Raw genomic sequence first — 22,648 nt, 5'->3', positions numbered from 1 at the left:
AAAGAGTACTGCCATCCAGTAACCCACCCATATCATAGTGAGTCCAAATGTCAGGGCTCAAAAATTACAATGACTGGCTTCCACCTAAAAGTGAAAGAAGCTCCTTGACGGCTTTGAGGTGTAGGTATGCATCCTAGAGATCCAAACAGCATATCCAGTCTCTTATCTGCAGACACAACAAGGAGGACTGCACCATAACCATACAGGAAGACTCCTTCACAAATTGGTTCAAATGCGTTAGGTCAAGAATTGGTCTATGGCCTATGACTTTCTGGGCACCAAGAAGAACTGGGAGTAGAATCCAGAGCCTTTCTGGTCTGGTCTGATGGGACCCACTTGGATGAGTCTTTTGTAAAGTGTTTCCTTCCTGCTGAGCCACCTTCCTCTGCTGATGTGGAACTGCTGGAGGGAAGTAAGGGACCATTTTTGGGCATTTTCAAAAGGGGAACTGATTAGCCTTTGGATATCATTTTCCTTATCCACTTGCCCTGCATGATGGGCCACCTGTGCAGGAAGATAAAGAGAAACTCCTCCCCTGATGGTCTCCAGAGACACAACCCTTCAGTACTCAATGACAGAAATCTCAAAAAAATCCCCAAAAGCCCGGTACGACAGTCCATCTTTACATCTAGCGAAGTGATCTGCCTAGAAATCCCCTCCTATCATGGAAACCTGTGTCATTCTGCAGTCTGTTATGAGGTTGTGGGGTCGTAAGAAATGCAAGATTTTGCTTCCTTTTTGATTTCTTTAAAAGACATGTTGGAAGTGCTGAAAATGTCAACCCAACAGTGGGGAGTGTTTTGACATCCTGCTTAGAGTGCAGTTTCTCTTTCACTTTTTGCCCAAACAAGGAGGTTCTGTCAAAAGATGGATCGCAAACTGGCTCTCAGACAGATCCCATAAAGTAAGAGTAGTGGGATCTATGTCCGAATCCAGACCAGTAACGAGTGGTGTGCCTCAGGGCCCTGTTCTGGGGCCCCTCCTGTTTGGCATATACTTCTCAGAAGTACAGGCAAGCACGGAAGGGCTGTGGCTGACTAAGTTTGCAGATGACTGCAAACTGGGTGCTATAATACAGTCTCCGGCCGACATGGAGATCCTCCAGAAGGGTCTACATGAGACTGATGCATGGTGTCAAAGCCATGGTCTCAAGCTAAATGCAAAAAAATGCGTAGTAATCCCCTTTGGAAAAAACAGAGTACCCGCAAACTACAACATAGGAGGTAATCCCCTGAAATCTGAAGAAGAAATAAGGGATCTAGGGACCCAAGTAGATAGTCAGCTTTCCTTTGTTAACCATGTTGCCAAAGTGGTCAGAAAATCCTTCTATGTGACCCATCTGATCACGAAAGGGTTCGCATCAAGATCTAAGGATGTAATGGTGCCCCTCTACTCCTCCCTCATCAGACCCATTATTGAGTACAATGCATCAACTGGAATGTACCTGGCTAGACATCTCCAGCAGCTGGAGAGACCACAAAGGTACCTAACCAAGAGGATTACTGAAATCGAACAGCTGCCCTATGCAGCACGATTGAAAAAGCTAAGACTGTTCTCTGTTGCATACCGCTTTCTCAGAGGCGATCTCTGTCTAACATACAGAGCCATGTCCAACCCAGAATTGTTGAACATGCTCCATCTTAGCAAAACCAAATCTACTCGAGCTACAAGCTCTAGGGATATAAAGCTAAACACAACAATGAATAGAACATGCTGGAGGGATAGATTCCCTTCGCAGAGACTTCCCTTACTATGGAACAGGGTCCCAATCTACATAAGACAGAGCCCCTCACTATCACTCTTCAAGAGGAACCTTGATAAGTGGATGGGTAAAAAAGTTCACACCGGGGATCACACCAACAGCACTACTAGATAGGGGCCAAGGGTACTAGCTGCTAGTACAAGGGTCTAGGGGACTACTAAAGGGGCGGTGAATACCGCACAATGTGGCTGGGCTAATATATGCCTTCGGGCAGATAGCCCAGTACCACCCTATGAACCTATAAAAGGAGTATTGATGAATAGGCATTTAAGTGGTCCAAAAAATCAGTGAAGTGCAGCCAAGCCCGTCTCTTCATTGCAGTGTCTATACCCACTACTCTAGCTACACCATCAGTTTTGTTACGGATTAAGCTCATGGCCAATGAAATGAAAGACATTACCTACTGCTGTCTGGATCTCCTACTGTGACCTCAGAAAACCTGCAGGCAACTGTTTCAGAATGTCAGATGTTCTCTCAGCCATATCCACATGAAACTTGATCATATGTCTCAGATAATCCAAGGCTCTGACCAAGAAGGTACTTAAAGCATAAGCAAGCATTCAGAGTCTCTGTCATAGATTCCCAGTTAGGAGGATGGATAGCCTGTGCCCCCTCTGAACTATCAAGTCTGGTGGCAGTAAACACCACTATAGAATCAATTTCTCAAGTGCTATCTTTGGAGGTTGGCAGCACTTTATTAGTCACCGAAAGGTATAGGCTCAGCCATATCTAGCTTTTTCTACATTCTGGATCACACCATATCGACAAGCTTATCCTAGGATGGCATTCTGCTGGCCACTGGATAACAAAACTTAAAGGACTGCAAAATCTCTTCCTCCGTTGAGGTGGTGTCTAAGGGCCAAGATCCCCTTTGCCTCAAATTCAAGATCTCATCAAAGGTGGTATCTTTAGGTGTAGGTTTTAGGGGAATCTCCCCTTCATCAAGGATCTGTGTCTGAAGAGGGAGATTTAGAAGGGGAGGTCTAAGTGTTTCCTCAGGGGACAGGCATTTGAACTCTCCTGGGAAGAAGGTGGCCCAGACATCAGCAATATCCACCCACAAGATCTTCTGTTCTGCAGGAACAGCAAAGATGTGTGGTTGAAGGCTTTATTATCAAAGGTGTCTTGGTGAAGAATTGGTTAAACCTGTACCTGGCTTAGGCACAAATCTTGGCTCTGACCGCCCCTTTGTTGATAAACCAGATGAAGTACCTGGGAATAAGGTCCATGGCAATGACAACACTGTTGCTAGAATCACCAGTTGGACATGGACACATACGGTTAGCAATGAAGACACCAGAACTAAAGTCATCTCAAAAGATTTTGGTGTCAAAGAGTTGAATATTGAGTGCATCTATGCCACTAGACTCACTAACATCAAGGCCCGTCAGTTCTGGGAGCTTTTCTGATCCCAGATGCCAACAAAGTTGGCATCAAATAATCCAGTAATGCTGACGGCATCAATGTCAAAGAAAAGGTATCTGCCAACATGGATGAGACTGGTGTAGACTCTGCTGTTAATTCTAACACTAACAGTGGTGAAACAGGGACCAGAGGTGAAACAGAAGAAAATGAATGTCAGGGTCTATTCCCTAGCTGCCGTAGAAATAAAAGGGGTTGAGATTACACTGTACTGAGGTTGGACCTTCATAAAGGGTGACACCACATGTTCCCAAATCCAAGGATGTTCTGCTCCAAAGAGACCTGTAGGAATGCAAGGAAAGAAGCAGATGATGGTCTAGAGATCAGAAATCTGGACAGCTCATGCTCTGCAGAGAAAAGTACAGTTTTGTACCTACCATAAATGTAGATGTTCGAGGATTCCATTGCTGCAGTCCTAACAATTGGGTATAGTCCGCATCCAGTCGGCCCGAATACCAGAGTATAAGGCTGGCTGCCTGTCGGTCATAGCGCATTAGGACAGACTGACGTCAATGCGTCAGGGTACTAATGCGCATGACCGCGTCCAGTCTTTTCTTGCCCCAGATGTCAGAAGACCCTAAAAGGACAAGGCCCAAAAGCCTGCACCAAAACATGAACAATATATACAAAAATATAAGCAGGTAAGCTCACCTACACTACCACCCTAAACACAGAGGGAAGGAGGGAGGAAATTGGACTGCAACAATGGATCCTCGAACATCTACATTTATGGTAGGTACAAAACTGTACTATGTTCTTCTTCCATTGCTGCAGTCCTAACAATTGGGTAGAATCCCAAAGCAGAGGTAAGGGAGGCTGGCAAATCATAAAGAAGCAGGAGCTGACAACATGCCTTGCAAAACAGCTGTGGCAAAACCAGCCCTAGACTTAGAGTAGATAGGAAGGTGATAATGCTTAGAGAAAGTATGCACTGAACTCCAAGTAGCTGCTTCCAAAATATCCTTAGTTGCCACCCCGTAGAAATGCTGTTGAAGTGGCAGTAGCCCTAGTGGAATGAGGCCTAATCCCAGCTGGAACCTCCTTGCCATGATGGGAATAACAAAATGCAATGCAAAGCCAATCCACCTAGAAATAGTTTGTTTTGACACAGGCTTGCCCCTGCGAACTCAAAGCAAAAGAAACAAACAACTGCTGAGACTGTCTAAAATTCTTAGTCCTGCTTAAGTAATAACGCACTTGCCTGTGTACATCTAAAGTATGCAAAATCTTTTCCCTTTATTCTGGGGTCTGCATAAAAGTAGGCAAATGAATAGTCTGGTTTAAAGCCACACTAGAAACCACCTTAGGCATAAAGGAAGGATTAGTGCGTAATGATACCCTATCCTTATGGAAAATCAAAAGGGCTCGACTGCCATAAGGGCCTGCAACTCAGACACCCTTCTTGCAGAAGTAATAGCCAACAAAAAGCAGTCTTCCATGACAAATATTTCAATTCAGCAGTAGCCGCAGAGGCTCAAAGGTTGTAGAGTAAGTTTTCCAACACAAAATTCAGTTCCCTAGCAGGAGTAGGAGCTCCACGTGGGGTCTTATATTCTTTGCCCTCTAAGAAACTGCTTGAACAAAGGATGTGAAAATGAAGGTAGGTCACATTCGTAGTGAGCTGAAATTGCTGCAGCATGAATCTTAATAGAGAGAAGGACAACCCTTTGTCCAATAACTCGGTAAGATATTGAAGAGCCACACTCAAATTAGGCTCAGAAATCTCCAAATTCCTTGCACTCCAAAATAAAATCTCTTCCATTTTGCTGCGTACACTCTCCTTGTACTAGGTCGTCTGGCTTCCATAATCACATTTAAAACTTGTTGAGGAAGTTGAGACCTGCTGTGTTTCAACACAGAATATGCCAGGCTGTTAGATGAAGAGAGTGAAGCTTGACATTGAGCAGATGACCGTCCTCTTGAGATAACAGATGAGGAATCAGAGGTAAAGGCCATGGAGGCTTCTTTACCAGACTCCGTAGTAGTGGGTACCAGTGTTGCCGAGGCCAATCTGGAGCTATCAAAATCATCCTTGGCCTGTCTTGTCTGACCTTTAATAGCACCTTTGGAAGAAGAGGCAGAGGTGGAAAGGCATACACATGAAGATTTTCCCAACTGAAAGACAGAGCATCCACTTTCCAAGCTGTGTGATGAAACCCTTGTGCAATACTTTGGCAGCTGGTGGTTTAGTGGAGAAGCGAAACAGATCTATGTCTGGAGTTCCCCATGACACTGTCAATGTCTGAAATACATGAAGATCCAGTTTCCACTCGTGGGGATCCATGATCATGATTCGTCTGCTTAACACATCTGCTAAGGAGTTCTGTGCTCCTGGCAGAAACCTTGCCTGAAGAGTTAGTTGCAAGCTTAGCGCAATCTCCCATAAAATCATTGCTTGCCTGCAGAGGATAAGAATGTGTTCCCCTTGCTTGTTGATGTACCACATGACAGTTGTGTTGTCTGTTAGAATCAACACCTGTCCTGGAAGAAGTAACTCCTTGAAAGCCAGCAAAGCGAACTGGACTGCTAACATCTCCTTCATGTTGATATGTAGATGCTGTAGTCTGGCAGGCCACTTGTCTTGTATCCACTTTCCAAGTAGATGAGCTCCCAAGCAATGTCCGAGGCATCTGTCGTTAAAATCTGACTCGCCTCTGGCCGGTCACAGAGAGTCCCTTGTTTAGGTGACATTCCTGAGCCCACCACAAAATTCTCTTTGAAGGCAAGGTATTATGGGAATGACAGTGTCTAAATCCTGGCAGTGCTGTGTCCATACATTTTTGAGATACCATTGTAACTTCCTCATATGCAGTTTATTGGGAAGCACCAGAATACAAGATGCCATGAACCCTAATGCTTGAAGGACTGTCCTGCAGTCAGCACGGACTGATGAGATAGATGATGGAAGTAAAGTGATAGACTCATTTGTTTGTCCGGGGTTAAAAAGGCCATCTGGGCTGCTGTATTCAGTCTCACACCCAGAAAGCACATGTCTTGAGAGGGTACTAGACTGGACTTTATTTCGTTCACAGAATACCCTAGGCATCTTAGCACTGCTATAACATATTCCAGATGCTGTAGAAGGTCTTCCTTTTCTTGAGCCGAATCAGGCAGGCGCCTAAGTAAGGATAGATTTGAATTCCTTGTAGCCTGAAGTAAGCTATCACTGGAGCCAGAACCTTGGTGAATACTCTGGGCGCAGTAGATAAGCCAAAGGGCAATGCAGAGAACTGATAATGAGAATCTCCAGCTCGAAACCGCAGATACTTCCTGCAACTTAGCCTGATAGGCACATGAAGGTAAGCTTCCTTGAGATCTAAAGTTACCATCCAGTGATCTTTGCCCAGCAGAGGTAAAAGCTGTTGTAACGCCAACATCTTGAACTTGGGAATGTCCAGATAAGTGTTGAGGAGATAAATCCAAATTGATCTCCACGTGTTCCCCTTCTTTGGTACTAGGAACATGCGGGAATAAAATCCTAGGCCCCTTTTGATACAGGGACTGGCTGAATGGCCCCATTTTGAGTAACTGAGAAACTTGCTTGTGAGCCTCTTTTCTTTGTGGAGGAGGAACGTCTGGCATGCCTTTGAAAGGGGCATTGTATGGAAATAAAACCTGTAACCGTGGTGAATAATGTCCAACACCCATCTGTCTTGAGTAATTAAATCCAATTTTCTTTGAAAAGAGACAGTCGTCCCTTCCCAAAGGAGCTGCCAGACGAGAATCTACTGGCAGCTGAAAAGGCAGGTCATTGGGTCTGCTTACGAAAGGACTGACCCCTGCCCTCACTAGAAGTCTGAGCAGGTGAACTCCTGTTCTAGACCTAAAAGAACCTTGAGCCCTGCCCCTACCGCCTAGACCTACCCCTAGACTGGGAGTCATAAGCAGGATAAGTCCACCCCTTAGCAGGCCAATTTCTACTAAACTCGTGGCTGTACCTGCAAAATTCTTAACAGTTTGCATAGATCTAGCTTTGTCCTCCATTTTCTTTAAAACTGCTTCCACAGGCGAACCAAACAAAACATCAGACTGTAAAGGTGCATCCAAAATCCTTGTCTTAACATGCTCAGCCAAATTCTGATCTCTTAACCAGGCATGCCTGCGAAGAACAGAACTAGTGGCAGCCACCCTCGAGGAGGCCTGCACAGCATCAAAGCCACATTGCAAAGAATGCTTGCCCACTTGTTCAGACACATAAACCAAATCCAGCAACTCTTTACACTCAATACCTTCCGCCAAAGCATCCACCTTAGACTTCAATTGAGAAAGGAGATAATTTTGATATTTCAGCATGTGGAACTGACAATTCAATGCTCTCATGGCTAGAGTGGAAGAAGTATACAGTTTCTTACCCCACCTATCCAAAGCCCTAGCCTCCTTGTCAGTGGGAACAGGATTTCTAACCACAGAGGCTTTAACACACCTTTAGGCCCCTGAGAAATAGTTTCTGGGTCGCCCTAGGACTCTTAAACAAATACTTATGAGCTTCAGGCACCCTATAGTACCTATCAGGTTTAACAGGAGCAGGAGGCAAAGAATCAGGGTTCAGGAAGCCTCTGCAAAACATCTTCCACCACAGTCAACACAGGAGGTATAGCTAAGGGCCTATGCTGGGTAAAACAAGAATTCCTACGCCTCTTCCTGGAATCAGAGTACTCCTGGCCTTCCCATTTAAAGTGCTCGCTCATGGAATGCAGCGTCTCTGGAAATGAAAAATCCTCAGGAGGAGAAGCCAAGGAGTGGCATCATCCATATCAGAATCAGAATAAGGAGGATACTCCTGTAAATCATCCGCAGAGGACTCAGAAGCCTCTGAACCGTGTTCAAAACTGGCAAACTCGCTCCACCCTAGGGCTCTTAGCAGGAGGGCCCATAGAACCTCTAATCATAGTAATCAAATCTTCTGCCATTTTAAGCATATGTTTCTAGGTACAGAACCGAAAAGCTAGGAGAAGCCCCACTGAAGCTGAAATTGGCCTACCTCTAAAAGAAGCTTTAGCAACAGAAGGAGAGGCTCCAATTACTGTGGGACAAGAGGGAAGAATAGGCCCTTGAGAAGCCCCTTCAGCCTGGCCTGCCTCCTGAGATGGGACATCCTGGAACAGTAAAGTTTCTGCCGAGACTCCATAGAAACTCCTGGCAAAACCTCTGGCTCCACTGAGTTTCCTAAAGAACCGAGGTACGCGACTGCCGGATCTACAACCCTAGGCTTCGCTGTCTTGCCCCTGCGCTTCCTCGACGAAGCGGGCGTCGGAGCAGCCGACGGCATTTTATAATTGCAACGCGTCCCAAACACGAACCTGGGACAGTCTAACCTCCTCTTAATAGTGCGTTTGTTAAACCTAGCACAAGAGCGGCAACCGTCGTGCTCAGGCCCTAAACAAGGTATACACAAAGTATGGAAATCTTATGCGGTATCTGTTTCCCACAAGAAATACAGTTATTCACTTTTTCTGACATCCGGTTAAATACTGAGGCAAGAAAAACCAAAATGTTCCCAACGGGTACTTAGCCAACTCTGATTCGGTCTGAAACTCCGGTTTCGGAAATATCTCAGAACGCCAACCTGCACTTGCAAAACTGCTTCTGCATCGGACCACGCGGCAAAAAAGACTGAGGATAGGACGCCGGTCATGCGCATTAGTACCCTGACGTACTGACGTCAGTCTAATGCGCCATGACCGACGTCAGCCTTATACTCTGGTATTCGGGCCGACTGGATGCGGACTATACCCAATTGTTAGGACTGCAGCAATGGAAGACGAAGAACATCTCCCATATCTTCTCCTCAGAGACAAGTTGGTAGTACTAGATGACTACTGCCAAGGAGGGGAAGAGGACATTGCAGGAGTAGTCACAGATGAAAGTCCTGTTCACCTTAGCCAGAGACATTTTCTCAAAAATCGAAACATCTAGGTCATCAAGCATTCTTTACTCTTTCCTGTTTTTATTACAGCAGTCTTGGAGAAAGATTTGTCTTTGTCTGAAGACCTCTCCTTCTCCTTTTCCACTGCTTCTGATTGATGGAGCCCTTTTAACACCAATATGTTTCCCATATCCAGCAACATTTAAGAACTAAAACATTTACGTATAATACAACTACTATCTTAAAGTTCCACCCTGACCCCTTGAGGAGGATTTTATGGCCACAGTCTACACTTCTTGAAGCCAGAGGCCTTTGCTTCTTTATCCTTGCCTATGGTATCCTGGGATCAGATTTCTTGCACCCACCTCATGAAAGAGTCAAAATCTCGACTGGATAGTCCAGGGATCTCAATTCTCCTCGTTACATTATCAATGTTTAACCATTCTATCTCTGTTTGCAACTCATCTGTAGAGTTCAAAATGTATTCACTGGACCTAAAACTTAGCATATCACAGTATGATCTACAGCACTATTTGATCTATGTTACAAGCAATGTTACAATGTTGTACATACTTGTTTGTAAAGTATTAATAACATATGTTAAATTATTAGCACTATTCAAGCAATTTGTTAAATTTATGTGTATACTCACATGATTGCATCTGGTCACAATTAAAGAGTGACAGGACCAGTTAATTTTTCTGACTAACAAACTGAAGGCAAACTACACACAAAGAAACGTTAACATCTTGGAGCAATATACAGGTCTCTCTCTAAATATTTGTCATTGTTATTAGTGTTCAGCATAGCAGCATGCAGTACCACACAGTCTAAAAGAAAAAAAAATGATGAAGGTAGCAGCGCAGTACAAGTAAACCCTTTACTGTGCACTTTTAAATGCCAAACATTACGTGGTGTCAGAAGTGAAGCAAGGCAACTCTCTTGCCTTCTGCTTGAAAATGGTGCGGCTAAGCTCCCAAAAATTCACCGGCTCTCTGCAGCACATTTTGCCCCAGAAATGGAGTGTTTCCAAAAATTCAACTTATCCTTGACTAAGAGAAAATACTTGAGAAACCCGAGAACACTTCTGCATGTCACTGAGGAAGGCACCTTTAAAGCTTATTTTAACTTGTGAGTTAAGGTGCTGCAGTGATTAAGACGTTTCACTGTTAATGTAAGCTAAGAAAAAAATCAGATACATAGACATTTTTCTTCATAATGGCAAAGGTTGGCATGCAAAAGTACTGATGTTTCTGTTACAGAATTAAAAAACAGACAAAGTGAGTTTGGCGAGTTACACAACTTGTCCCTCCAAGACTGAATCCGCTGTAGACTCAGAAACAAGCAAAAGTTGGAATACTGGATGCAAAAGATTAAATATTAAGTGAATAATGCCTTTAGAGGAAATAAGCAGAATTGTGGGTGTGCAAAGTGCATGTGAAAATGGAAACAAGAAATTGAGCTAAACCAACTATGTGGGATTTGTGGAAAAGAAAATTGTGGTGGTGAATATAAATGCAAGAAATGAATCTACAAATGAAAAACATACAGTTATGTAAGAACTTACTACAACAGTAGATGTCTTACTGAGCACTGTTGTATTCCAAGCAGATGGACTACTGTCACTGAAGTTTGGCCAGGGTACAAAAGCCTAAACCTTCCATGGGCCATATGTTCGATTTATGATTTCAGCCTGAGAGAGTACGGGTACATAAGTGGACATATGACAGTAAATCTTCAGACCATCTCCAAGCCAGGAGCCTAAAGACATATGGGAATATAGTCGTCAGCAAGAAGGGATAAGAAGGGTGTTAACGCCCTATAGTAGTAATACAAGGGAAATAATGTCAATTTTGAACAAAAATTGGGAAATAATTAGGAGAGATCCTCACCTTTCTTACAAGGTCAAAAGTAAACCTTGGATTATTTATAAGAGGGGGACTAATTTAAAGGAATTATTACAACATAAAAAAAACACCCCGCAGTGGAAGTGTGGCATGTATAAATGCCAAATGTGTAATTACTGTAAATACACGAGTACAGGACAAGACATTGAAGATAAAAATATTAGTTTCAAAATCAAATTGAAGTGTACTTGTCAGTCCAAGTTTGTGGTTTATTTAGCCCAGTGTCAATGCTGTGCAGCGTTTTACATAGGTAAAACGGATAGAAGGTTAAAAGAACGAGTATATGAACATCTATATAAAATAAAGACCCTCAACAGAGATAATGCACTGGCTAGACACAATTTCCTATCCACATTCATTTTTGTTCAAAGCAATTGATTCAGTTGTTGATGATAGCCGGGGGGGGCTTACACTATTACTCGAGCAACTTGAGTTAAATTGGCAAATACGCACTGGGGCAATGTTTTACCTAGGTTTGAATGAGACAATATCTTTAAACAGTATATTGAAGTTAAGAAATCTTAAAACGTTAACGTGTGTATGCATTTTTACAAAATGTGTTCATATTTGTGATATCTGACTTCATTTGACTCGGATATGTAAGTTTCTGACTTTTTAGTCAATTAAGTAATATATTTTGGGAGTCAACACAATAATTTGAGATATAGTATTATTAGTATATGTATGTTTGTATATATATTTTTACCATCATTATAGGTAAAAATTCTGAAGGAAGAGTAGAGTTGAGGTGTTCTAAAATATTGTCAGTTATTTGTTTTTTAAAAAATGTTTTAAGTAGTAATAATGTGGATGTGCCTTTAAGGCATAAGATTTTAATTAGAAGTGTCATGTGACAAAAAGGGTGTGTATATATTGCTTGTGTTGAAGTTTGTTCAGTTTCTGATGAAGTCTTGCCATATGTGCAAGACGAAAAGCGCTTCATTAAACTGAGAGAGAATTTGCTTTGGTGTTTCCAAGCTGTCTTTTTGTTTTTACCCTATGGAAAAGGTTGACAGACAGCAAAGTCAATTGTGGATTCACACCTTATACATTAGGCTTTCATTATTCAAATACAAAACAGTGCAGTGGAGTTCAAAATGCAGCATCACATTCAAAATAATAAGTATATGGTGTACAGATGCGATGTTTGCTTTGAGTGTGTTGATGGAGAAGTACAGAGAATGTCAGAAGAAGTTGCATTGTGTCTTTGTGGATTTAGAGAAAGCATATGACAGGGTGCCTAGAGAGGAGTTGTGGTATTGTATGAGTAAGTCGGGAGTGTCAGAGAAGTATGTAAGAGTGGTACAGGATATGTACAAGGGCAGTGTGACGGCGGTGACATCTGCGGTGGGAGTGACGGATGCGTTTAAGGTGGAGGTGGGGTTACATCAAGGATCAGCTCTGAGCCCTTTCTTATTTGTAATGGTGATGGACAGGTTGACAGACGAGATCAGACAGGAGCCCCGTGGACTATGATGTTTGCAGATGACATTGTGATCTGTAGTGAGAGTAGGGAACAGGTGGAGGAGACCCTGGAGAGGTGGAGATATGCTCTAGAGAGAAGAGGAATGAAGGTCAGCAGGACTAAGACAGAATATGTGTGTGTGAATGAGAGGGAGGATAGAGGAATGGTGAGGATGCACAGAGTAGAGGTGGCGACGGTGGATGAGTTTAAATACTTGGGATCAACAGTTCAGAGTAATGATGAGTGTGGAAGAGAGGTGAAGGAGAGAGTACAGGCAGGATGGAGTGGGTGGAGAAGAGTGTCAGGAGTGATTTGTGACAGACGAGTACCAGTAAGAGTGAAAGGGAAGGTCTACAAGAGGGTAGTGAGACCAGCTATGTTATATGGGTTGGAGACAGTGGCATTGACAAAAAGGCAGGAGTCAGAGCTGGATGTGGCAGAGTTGAAGATGTTAAGATTTGCACTGGGTGTGACGAGGATGGAAAGGATTAGGAATAAGTATATTAGAGGGTCAGCCTAGGTTGGAAGGTTTGGAGACAAAGCCAGAGAGGCAAGATTACGTTGGTTCGGACATGTGCTGAGGAGGGATGCAGAGTATATTGGGAAAAAGACGCTAAGGATGAAGCTGCCAGGTAACAGGAAAAGAGGAAGGCCTAAGATAAGGTTTATGGATGTGGTGAGAGAGGACATGCAGGTGGTTGGTGTGACAGAGGAAGATGCAGAGGACAGGAAGAAATGGAAACAGTTGATCTGCTGTGGCGACCCCTGACGGGAGCAGCCGAAAGAAGAAGAAGAAGAAGATTGGTTAACCATGCCTTTTAAAATTGGTTTTACTAAAGTGCATTGAGTAATGTGTACACATCTGATTACAATTTTTTTAACTGTATATACAAACTCAATTCAAAGTTAGTGATCTCAGTACATCACAGTAGGGTAATTATACACTGGAGACACTGGGCATGTCTTCACTTACCCTGCTGATTCAATGCCCAAAGTAAAGCAACTGGATGTTGCTTTCAAATGACAGACTGACCATCAATATCCTGTCGTACCTCTGGCCTGCTATAAATCCCTAAGCACTTTCTGACCATTACCCTAGTGTATGCTGACTGTCTGAAAGTGTTGGGTGTAGCAAGTTAGCAGAAGTATATTTTTAATATATATATATTAGCAGTCAAATTTAGTATGTAGCGACTGAGTCGAGTGATATCAGCAATTCTAAGCTCCTTTTTCAAGTAAATGCCTATCCCACAATACATACAAAATACATGTTACAGGAACATTTTAATTATATTAAGACAAAAGAGGTGGCAGTTTCGAAATGTGGAATGGAACATACAATCAACTGCAAGAACAATGCAAAAGTTTGGAATTTGTAAGTGTGACAGCTTGTGAACCTATTGTTATTTGTGACATCTAAAACTTTAACCACCCAGTCTAATTAATTACTGTTGATAAGTAACATCATGGATGCTGAATGGGCTTGTTAAATACACTGCAATGGTTTGCATAAAAAAAGTCCTTAATGTCAACAGCCCTTTTTTAAAGGCTGGGGACAAGTTTCAAGGTACACAACTGTTTACTGTTAATGGTAGCTGACTGGGCTGAGTAAATACACTATGTAAAAGCTCTTGCAGTCTGGCAGCCATGCTTTATGAACAATTTCCTGTGAATACTACCATTTTGGTTTATGATAGTTGCTGTTCTGTATTACAGCTTTGCTTTTGAGCTGTTTTTTTGAGAATTATTAGCAGAGGTTCACAGGGCATTATCACTGTAAAATAGGTAAGTATTTGGTGAATGTTTAGTTTTGGATGTAATGTGAACAACCAAAAGCAAAGAAAGACAAGACTGCACACAGGCAGTCCATCAATAGCTAGATGCACTTTGGATTCTCAAGATTGGGTGATTCTATATCCCAATGTCATTATTGTTTTGTGTGTTGCAAGACACCATCAGATCAAAGCATAGTGCAAGAATATTCATGATACCTTGACAGTAAACATTCCCTCCCTGCTGTCAAATAAAGGTAAACATTTTTTTTACACTTGCAATATCAGAAAGTAAAGCAAGCAAAATAGTGGGCGCTGTAGCAGTTACTGATAAGGCACAAGATGTCTGCTAAATAGTTCTGAAATTCACTGAAAAGTCCAAACAGCCACATACAGCTGCCGAAAATCTAATTATGCTGAGCTGTCAAGTCAACAGGATTATGTCAAGTGAAACTGCTTTCAAAGAATTGGCCGACAGTCCAGTCAACACTGAGGACCTTCTATTTGCATTTTGGCATAGCCTCAAGGAAAAAAGTTTACATATAAAGTTGTTACTATAAAAGAAAAGGCAAATGACACCAAAGTGAATGTCAAACTTCTGAACTACATCACATAATGATGACAGCAACATTGCTGCCAGAAAAATTTTGTTTTGCAGAAATTCTCTGCCACTCAGTAGGTGATGAAAAATGATTGCAGACTTCTTTGGGGAGGGAGATCTGAAATGGAAAAATTGTTGGTGTTTGACAGGTGCTGTACCTTCTACCATTACAGGTAAAGCGATGGAATGTCTGTCCAAGGTTAGAAAACAAAACCCTGACATTCAAGTGACCCACTACTTTTTACAATATGAAGTTACTTAAAAATGTTGAAATTAGAACTCACAGCAGTATTTGATAAATAAAAATGTTCATTTTCATTAAGTCCTGATCATTAATGTCATAAATATTTCAAACAGTATATGAAGGGATGGAAGTTAATCACAAAGCTTTGTTTCAACCATGGCCAAGTTTATCATGCATTTATTAATTCAGAAAACAAGCAAAGGTTTTCTTTCTTATGACAGGTAAGAAGATTTTTATTGCTGTCACAATGTGGGAGGTGAAGACGACATATTAGGTAAAATTTTGTATGTCTGAGTGAATTAATCACAAAGATGTAGGGTCGAAATTAAATTGCACTGTCCACTAATTGAACAGCTTTGCAGCTTTCAGATGATGCAGTCACTATGGCATGAGAAGACTGTAAAGACAGTTATGTTCCATCCCGAAGCATCTACTGCTGATAAGTCAGGAGGATTTTACAAACATCTGTGATCACTTAGCCATAGCTCATAAGAGTGTTTACCTTCTATTTTCCAAATATTAAAACTGATTAACCTGATTAGGTAAGAAACTTACTGTAATTTGATAAACAGGCAAGTGAACTTGGTCAAAAGACCCTTTTCATCCAACTTTGTTGCAGCATGTTACCAACTTGCTCTCATCACCCAAGAACAACAAAGTTGAGCATGGATTACACATTGGAAATTAACCTAAACTGGACAAATTCCAGTTGACTGTTGGCCAGGACTATCCAGAGACTTTATGACAAGCTGTTGGTACTGCTGCCATTGGTCGCTACTTACCTGTGTGAATCAGACTTGCCTTGTCTATCCTAAATTAGAACTGAGATGTGAAATCTGTACAATAGGAATGAAGGGCTTTGTTTGTCAATAAGTCCACTGAGAATAAAGAAACTTTACACTTCAAAGCAGGTGTATTTTATATTTCCCACTGAAATCTGGTGATGGTGGCACTAGAGAGTTTTTGGCAAAGAACATTTGTGGAGCCTTCATAAAAAAAACTAACCTTGCTTTCTACTTTTCAGATATCGATATTACTGTAATAGGTGGCACGGACTTGAACCTTGCTGCCCAAGAACAATCAAGCACGGGCTGCACTTTGCAAACGAAATTTAATGAACCTGAATTAGACAAACTGTAGCTCAACATCAGCTAGGAATAGCTGGAGACTTCTCAACAAGTTCTTTGCAATCTGCTGCCATTTGCCACAACTTAACCAGTGTGAAACGAAAGTTATGTACTTACCATAAAGATAGATATGTGTTGCTTACTACTGTCCTTCCTCAATGAATGGGTCTTCCAATCCGATCGCTGATCAAACTTTGGCCACTCTATAGACTTTATGATCCATACCTCAGGCTCCTCCCCTTACCCACAATCCTCTCTGATCCCCAACATTACCTCAGATAGAGTTTGCCTGCAGCCTCAGACAGAGGAAAAATACCTAGACAGATATCAAAGCTAACACCCTTGAAACCCTTGAAGGAATGCTGCTCTGGAGCTGACAGAGTAAGAAATTACTCGGGAGCCAGACCATACTGTCATACCAGAAAAGTACAGTTGTGTACACTTACCATAAATATAGATGTTTGAGTGTATTCACTGCTGCAGTCATTACATTTGGGTAATCTGCTGGTAGGTTGCCCTCAGTCGGCCTGATTAACAAAGTCTTGGGTCCTGCGTCGGTTGCGGTCTCTCCTTCCATGACATCATGTTGTCAGGGGTATAAAACATGCAGCCAACGCCATTTTGTTTTTCTTGCCCCAAATGTCAGGTGCCCCCCAAATGGGGAACAAAATATATATGTGTGTGTGTGTATATAATTTAAAACACAAAAAAATATACCTCCAAACAAAAGCAAATAACACCAAAAAGGCTTTTCAGCACAGTAAAAGAAAGGAGAGGTATAGTAAGAGAAAAACAGGGGGCTGGAGGGTGGGTAACCAGGACTGCAACAGTGAATACACTTGAACATCTACATTTATGGTAAGTGTACACAACTGTACTATGTTCTTCGTGTTTCACTGTTGCAGTCATTACATTTGGGTAGAATCCCAAAGCTATGGTTGGGAGGATGGATTTATACAGCACTAGGAGCAGCTATAAGGCCCTGCAGGACAGCAGTGGGAAAGCCAGCTCTGGATTTAGAGAACAGAGGTAAATGGTAATGTTTGGTTAACGTATGAACTGAGCTCCAGGTAGCAGATTCTAGAAAGTCTCTGGTAGGAACCCCTCTGAGAAAGGCTGCAGAAGTAGATGCAGCCCTGGTGGAATAAGATCTGATCCCCTTGGGGATAGGTTTACCATGGTGCATACAGCAGAAACGAATACAATGGCTTATCCATTTGAAAATAGTCTGCTTTGAAATAGCCTTTCCCTCTGCCCCTGCAGTAAATGCCACCAATAGTTGTTCAGATTTTCTTAGAGATTTTGTCCTGTTTAAGTAGAATCTATGTTGTCTGTGTACATCCAATGAATGCAGAATCCACTCACCCTTGTTCTGTGGATTGGGAAAGAAAGCTGGCAGATGAATGGTCTGATTAAGAGCCACACTGGATACCACCTTAAGCATGAAAGATGGACTGGTCCTGAGAGCCACGCTGTCCGGATGAAAAATAATGAAAGGCTCCACTGCCATAGGAGCCTGAAATTCTGAAATCCTTCTAGCTGAAGTGACTGCTAAAAGGAAAGCCGTTTTCTAGGAGAGAAATTTTAGGTCTGCAGTAGCAGCTGACACAAAATGAGGGAGAGTGAGTTTTTCCAAAATAAAATTGAGGTCCCATGCAGGAATTGGTGCTCTCCTGGGAGGTCTTACATTTTTGGCCCCTCTGAGATACTGCTTTAGCAGAGGATGAGAGAAGAGGGGAGGGTTCTGTGTTGTAATGAGCTGAAATGGCAGAAGCATGGATTTTTATGGAAGAAAAAGATAGGCCCTTGTGAAGCATCTCAGTTAAGTATTGCAGAATCTGAGGAATATTGGGCATTGCTGTGCTTATTCCTTGTGATTGGTTCCAGGCACAGAATCTTCTCCATTTGTCAGCATAAGATTTTATAGTACTAAGCCTTATAGCCTCAAAAATGACATCCATCACAGGTTTGCTAAGGGATGCCAAGGGTGAAAGTTGGTTAGCCACGCGCTGCAAGATTCAAAGTTTGGAGCTGAGTGTGCAGAATTTGGTAGTTCTGCTGAGACAGTAGGTAAGGTGCCTGAGGCAGGTGCCATGGAGGAAGGTGTGACACACTGCGCTGGAGTGGGTACCAGTGTTGTCGAAGCCAGTCTGGAGCAAGCAGAATCATTTTTGGTTTGTCCTGTCTGACTTTTAGTATAACTTTGGAGAGCAGAGGCAGAGGGGGAAAAGCATAAACGGATAGGCTTTTCCAGCTGAATGATAGAGCATCCACTTTCCAAGCTTTTTTGTGATGAATTCTTTTGCAGAATTTGTCCAACTGATAGTTCTGGGGTGAGACAAAAAGATCTATATCTGGGCTCCCCCATTTGCGTGTCAACATGTTAAAAACTTGTGTTTCCAGTTTCCATTCGTGTGGTTCCATAAGATTTCTGCTTAGTTCTTCTGCCAGAGTATTTAGCTTTCCTGGCAGGAATTGAGCTTATAGTTGTATTTGATAGGTCAAGGCCATGTTCCACAATGCCATGGCTAGTCTGCAAAGGGGGTAGGAATGTGTACCCCCCCTGCTTGTTTATGTACCACATAACTGTGGTGTTGTCTGTCTTCATCATTAGTTGTCCTGGATGAAGGTAGTCCTTGAAGGCTGTCAGGGCATTCTGTACAGCTAGCATCTCTTTCCGATTAATATGTAGGTGTATTTGATTTGGGCTCCATTTGCCCTGAATGCACTTTCCCGCCAGATGAGCCCCCCAAGCATAGTCTGATGCATCTGTATTTAGGGTTTGGGCGGCAGGGGTTGGAGTGAATTGGCAGTCCCTTGTTTTGTTGGCAGGCCTCTGCCCACCATAGGAAAGTACAGTTTTGTACCTACCATAAATGTAGATGTTCGAGTGCTAATACAGCTGCAGTAATCACAGATGGGTTCTCTGTCGTCAGGCGGGTACTCGGTCGGCCGAATTCCAAAGTCTAGGTCCGGCGTCGGTTGTTGTCGCTTTCTTTCTTGACGTCAGTGCGACAGGGGTATATAAGACACAGCCAACGCCATTTTCTTCAGTCTTTCTTGCCCCAGATATCAGGTGCCCCCAGAAAGAAGGCAATACATAAATTATATATATATATATATATATATATATATATATATATATATATATATATATATATATTCATGCAATGCAATATAATCAAAAATCAGTAGTTGCAAGCAAATATACCATAGAAGGATAACCCAGTCAGGTTGTATGAGGAGGGGTTAGCCCCTAGGCCTTTACCAAGAGGGGAAGGAGGGAGGGTAACCTGTACTGCAGCTGTATTAGCACTCTAACATCTACATTTATGGTAGGTACAAAACTGTACTATGTTCATCGTGCATACAGCTGCAGTAATCACAGATGGGTAGAATCCCAAAGCTACGCACAGGGTGGTAGGCACTAGGTGGAACTGGGATGAGCCAGAATGCCCTGCAACACAGCAGTGGCAAAGCCTGCTCTAGTTTTGGAGTATAAAGGCAAGTGGTAGTGTTTGGTGAAGGTATGCACAGAACTCCAAGTGGCTGCCTCCAAAATATCTTTGGTAGGAACTCCTCTGAGGAAGGCTGTAGAGGTAGCTGTGGCCCTGGTGGAGTGGGATCTGATGCCTGAAGGGACAGTTTTTCCATGAAAGGAGTAACAAAACCGTATGCAGTGGCCTATCCATTTTGAAATTGTCTGTTTGGTAACTGGCTTCCCTTGAGCTCCTACAGCATAGGACACAAAAAGTTGTTCTGATTTCCTGAAAGGCTTTGTTCTGTCCAAATAATAACGTAGCTGTCTATGGATGTTTAAGGAGTGTAGCAGTCTTTCCCCTTTATTTTGAGGATTGGGGTAAAAGGTAGGTAAGTGTATGGCTTGATTTAAAGCTACCCTGGATACCACTTTAGGCATAAAAGACGGATTGGTTCGAAGGGAAACCCTGTCCTGATGGAAGATGAGAAAGGGCTGCACAGCCATGAGGGCTTGCAGTTCCGAAACCCTACAAGCTGAGGTAATGGCCAGAAGGAAAGCTGTTTTCCAAGACAAATATTACAATTCTGTTGAGGCAGCTGGTTCAAAAGGAGGCAATGTTAATTTTTCTAGAATGTAATTAAGATCCCAGGCTGGTATTGGTTGTTTCCTTGGAGGTCTTATATTCTTAGCCCCTCTGAGGAACTGTCTTAAGAGTGGGTGAGAGAATAAGGGTGGATCAGTGTTGAATTCTGCAGAAATGGCTGAGGCATGAATTTTTATGGAGGAAAATGAAAGTCCACTGTTCAACAGCTCAGCTAGGTACTGTAATATCTGAGGCAAATTCATTTTTCTAGGATCCTAGCCTTTTTTCTCATTCCAAGAGCAAAACCGTTTCCATTTTGCGGAGTAAGCCTTTCTAGTAGATGGCCTTCTGGCCTCCAAAATGACATCCTGCACCTCTTTGGAGAGCAGGGACTGTTGTGGTGTTAAGGAATTTTCCATGCAGCGAGATTGAGTGTTTTCAGCTGACTGTGAAGAGTTTTGTAGCTGTGTTGAGTTAGTAGAAGAGGCATTAGAGGTAGAGACCAGGGAGGAGTATGCGTTAGGCTCCTCAGGAGTGGGTACCAGTGTTGTCTTGGCCAGTCTGGAGCAATCAGTATCATCTTCGGTCTGTCTGCTCTTGCTTTCAAGAGCACCTTGGGCAGAAGAGGCAAAGGTGGGAAAGCGTAAACTGTCCATGCTGCCCAACTGAAAGAAAGGGCATCCACTCTCCAGGCCTTTGGATGAAAGGTCCTTGAACAGAACTTTTCCAATTGATGATTCCTGTGGGAGGCGAAGAGATCTATGTCTGGCCTTCCCCACGCTTGGATTATCTTTGTAAACACTTGAGGATGCAACTTCCATTCGTGTGGATCTGTCATAATTCTGCTTAGATTGTCTGCCAGCGTGTTTTCCAAACCTGGCAAGTACTGTGCTTGAAGTTCGATTTGCCATTCCAGAGCCAAGTTCCAGAGTGACATGGCTAGTCTGCACAGGGGGTATGAATGTGTTCCTCCTTGTTTGTTTATGTACCACATTACTGTGGTGTTGTCTGTTCTTATCAATAATTGCCCTGGATGCAGGAGGTCCTTGAAAGCTGTGATTGCATTTATCACTGCTAGCATTTCTTTTTGATTGATGTGAAGGTGCTTTTCCTTTTGGGACCATTTGCCCTGAATGCACCTGTCTGTCATGTGCGCCCCCCAGGCATAGTCTGAGGCGTCTGTTGTGATGACTTGATTTGCTTGAGGCTTGCAGAATGGAAGACCTGTGTTTGTTTGACATGCCTGGGCCCACCATAGAAATTCCTTTTGCAAACATGGAATTATTGCTATTATTGTTTCCAAAGTGTGGCTGTGTTGAGACCATAGGTTTTTTAGGTACCATTGAAGTTTCCTCGTGCAACTTTGCACATGGGATTAAAAGAATGCAAGATGCCATGAAGCCCAGAGCCTGCAGGATTTTCCTTGCAGTGAGCCTGGTACAATTTGCTAGTATTTTGAAGTACTGAGTTAGTTGCCCCTGTTTTTCTGGCGTGAGATAGGCCATCTGGGTGTTTGTGTCCAAGTTGGCACCCAGGAAAGTTATTTTCTGAGATGGTGTTAGCCTGGATTTCTCTTTGCTGACTGTGTATCCCAGAGAATTCAATAACCGTGTTACATAAGCCAAATGTTCCAGAAGTATGTGCTTGCTGTCCGCTTGGATCAGGCAGTCGTCCAAATAAGGGTAAATTTGTATCCCTTGAAGTCTGCAGTAGGCAATTACTGATGCCAGGTATTTCGTGAATACTCTGGGTGCAGTAGATAAGCCAAAGGGCAATGCAGAGAATTGATAGTGGATTGAACCTGCAAGAAATCTGAGGTATCTTCTGCAGCTTTGTCTGATTGGGACATGCAGGTATGCCTCCTTGAGGTCCAATGTTACCAGCCAAAACTCCTTGCCCAGCATGGGAAGAAGCTGCTGTAATGTGAGCATCTTGAATTTTGGTACGAGTAGAAATGTGTTTAGGATGGATAAGTCCAAAATGGGTCTCCAGTCGGTTCCTTTCCTTGGTACCAGAAATAGTCTGGAATAAAAACCTTGGCCTTGTTCATGAGTAGGTACCTCTTGAATAGCTTTCATGTCCATGAGCTTTGAAATTTGTATTTGTGCCTCTGCCCTTTGATTGTGTGGCAGGTTCAGCATGCCTCTCATTTTTGGAAGAGTGTGAAAATGAAATCTGTAGCCTCTGTTTATAATGTCCAGGATCCATTTGTCTGTTGTGATAATATGCCAATTTCTTGTAAATAATGCCAGCTTTCCTCCCAAGGGTGCTGCCAGCTGAGACTTGCTTGGCATGAAAAGGAGGGAGTCATTGGGTTTGTTTTCTGTATTGTTGTGCACTGTCTTCTTGGTGCTGGAGTTTGCCATTGTCTGCCTCTATATGATCCTTGAGATTGTCCTCTGCCCCTTGTGCGCCTGT

General features: G+C 42.8%; 1 protein-coding gene across 1 annotated transcript in view; it reads right to left on the bottom strand.

The window, feature by feature from the left end:
* TLN1 (talin 1) overlaps positions 1-22,648 on the bottom strand; it is a 3,443,760-nt gene that overhangs the window by 234,278 nt on the left and 3,186,834 nt on the right. Inside the window, exons 55-56 of the mRNA XM_044078439.1 lie at positions 20,953-21,000; positions 6,248-6,274 (exon numbers count right to left, since the gene is read on the bottom strand). Of these exons, the coding sequence (XP_043934374.1) occupies positions 6,248-6,274; positions 20,953-21,000 (75 nt within the window). The remainder of the gene's footprint in view (positions 1-6,247; positions 6,275-20,952; positions 21,001-22,648) is intronic.

This window comes from Protopterus annectens, chromosome 1.part1 (assembly GCF_019279795.1).
Source record: "Protopterus annectens isolate FY-2018-M chromosome 1.part1, PAN1.0, whole genome shotgun sequence".
NCBI classification, from domain to species: Eukaryota; Metazoa; Chordata; order Ceratodontiformes; family Protopteridae; genus Protopterus; species Protopterus annectens.
This window is presented reverse-complemented; position numbering and strand designations above follow the sequence as displayed.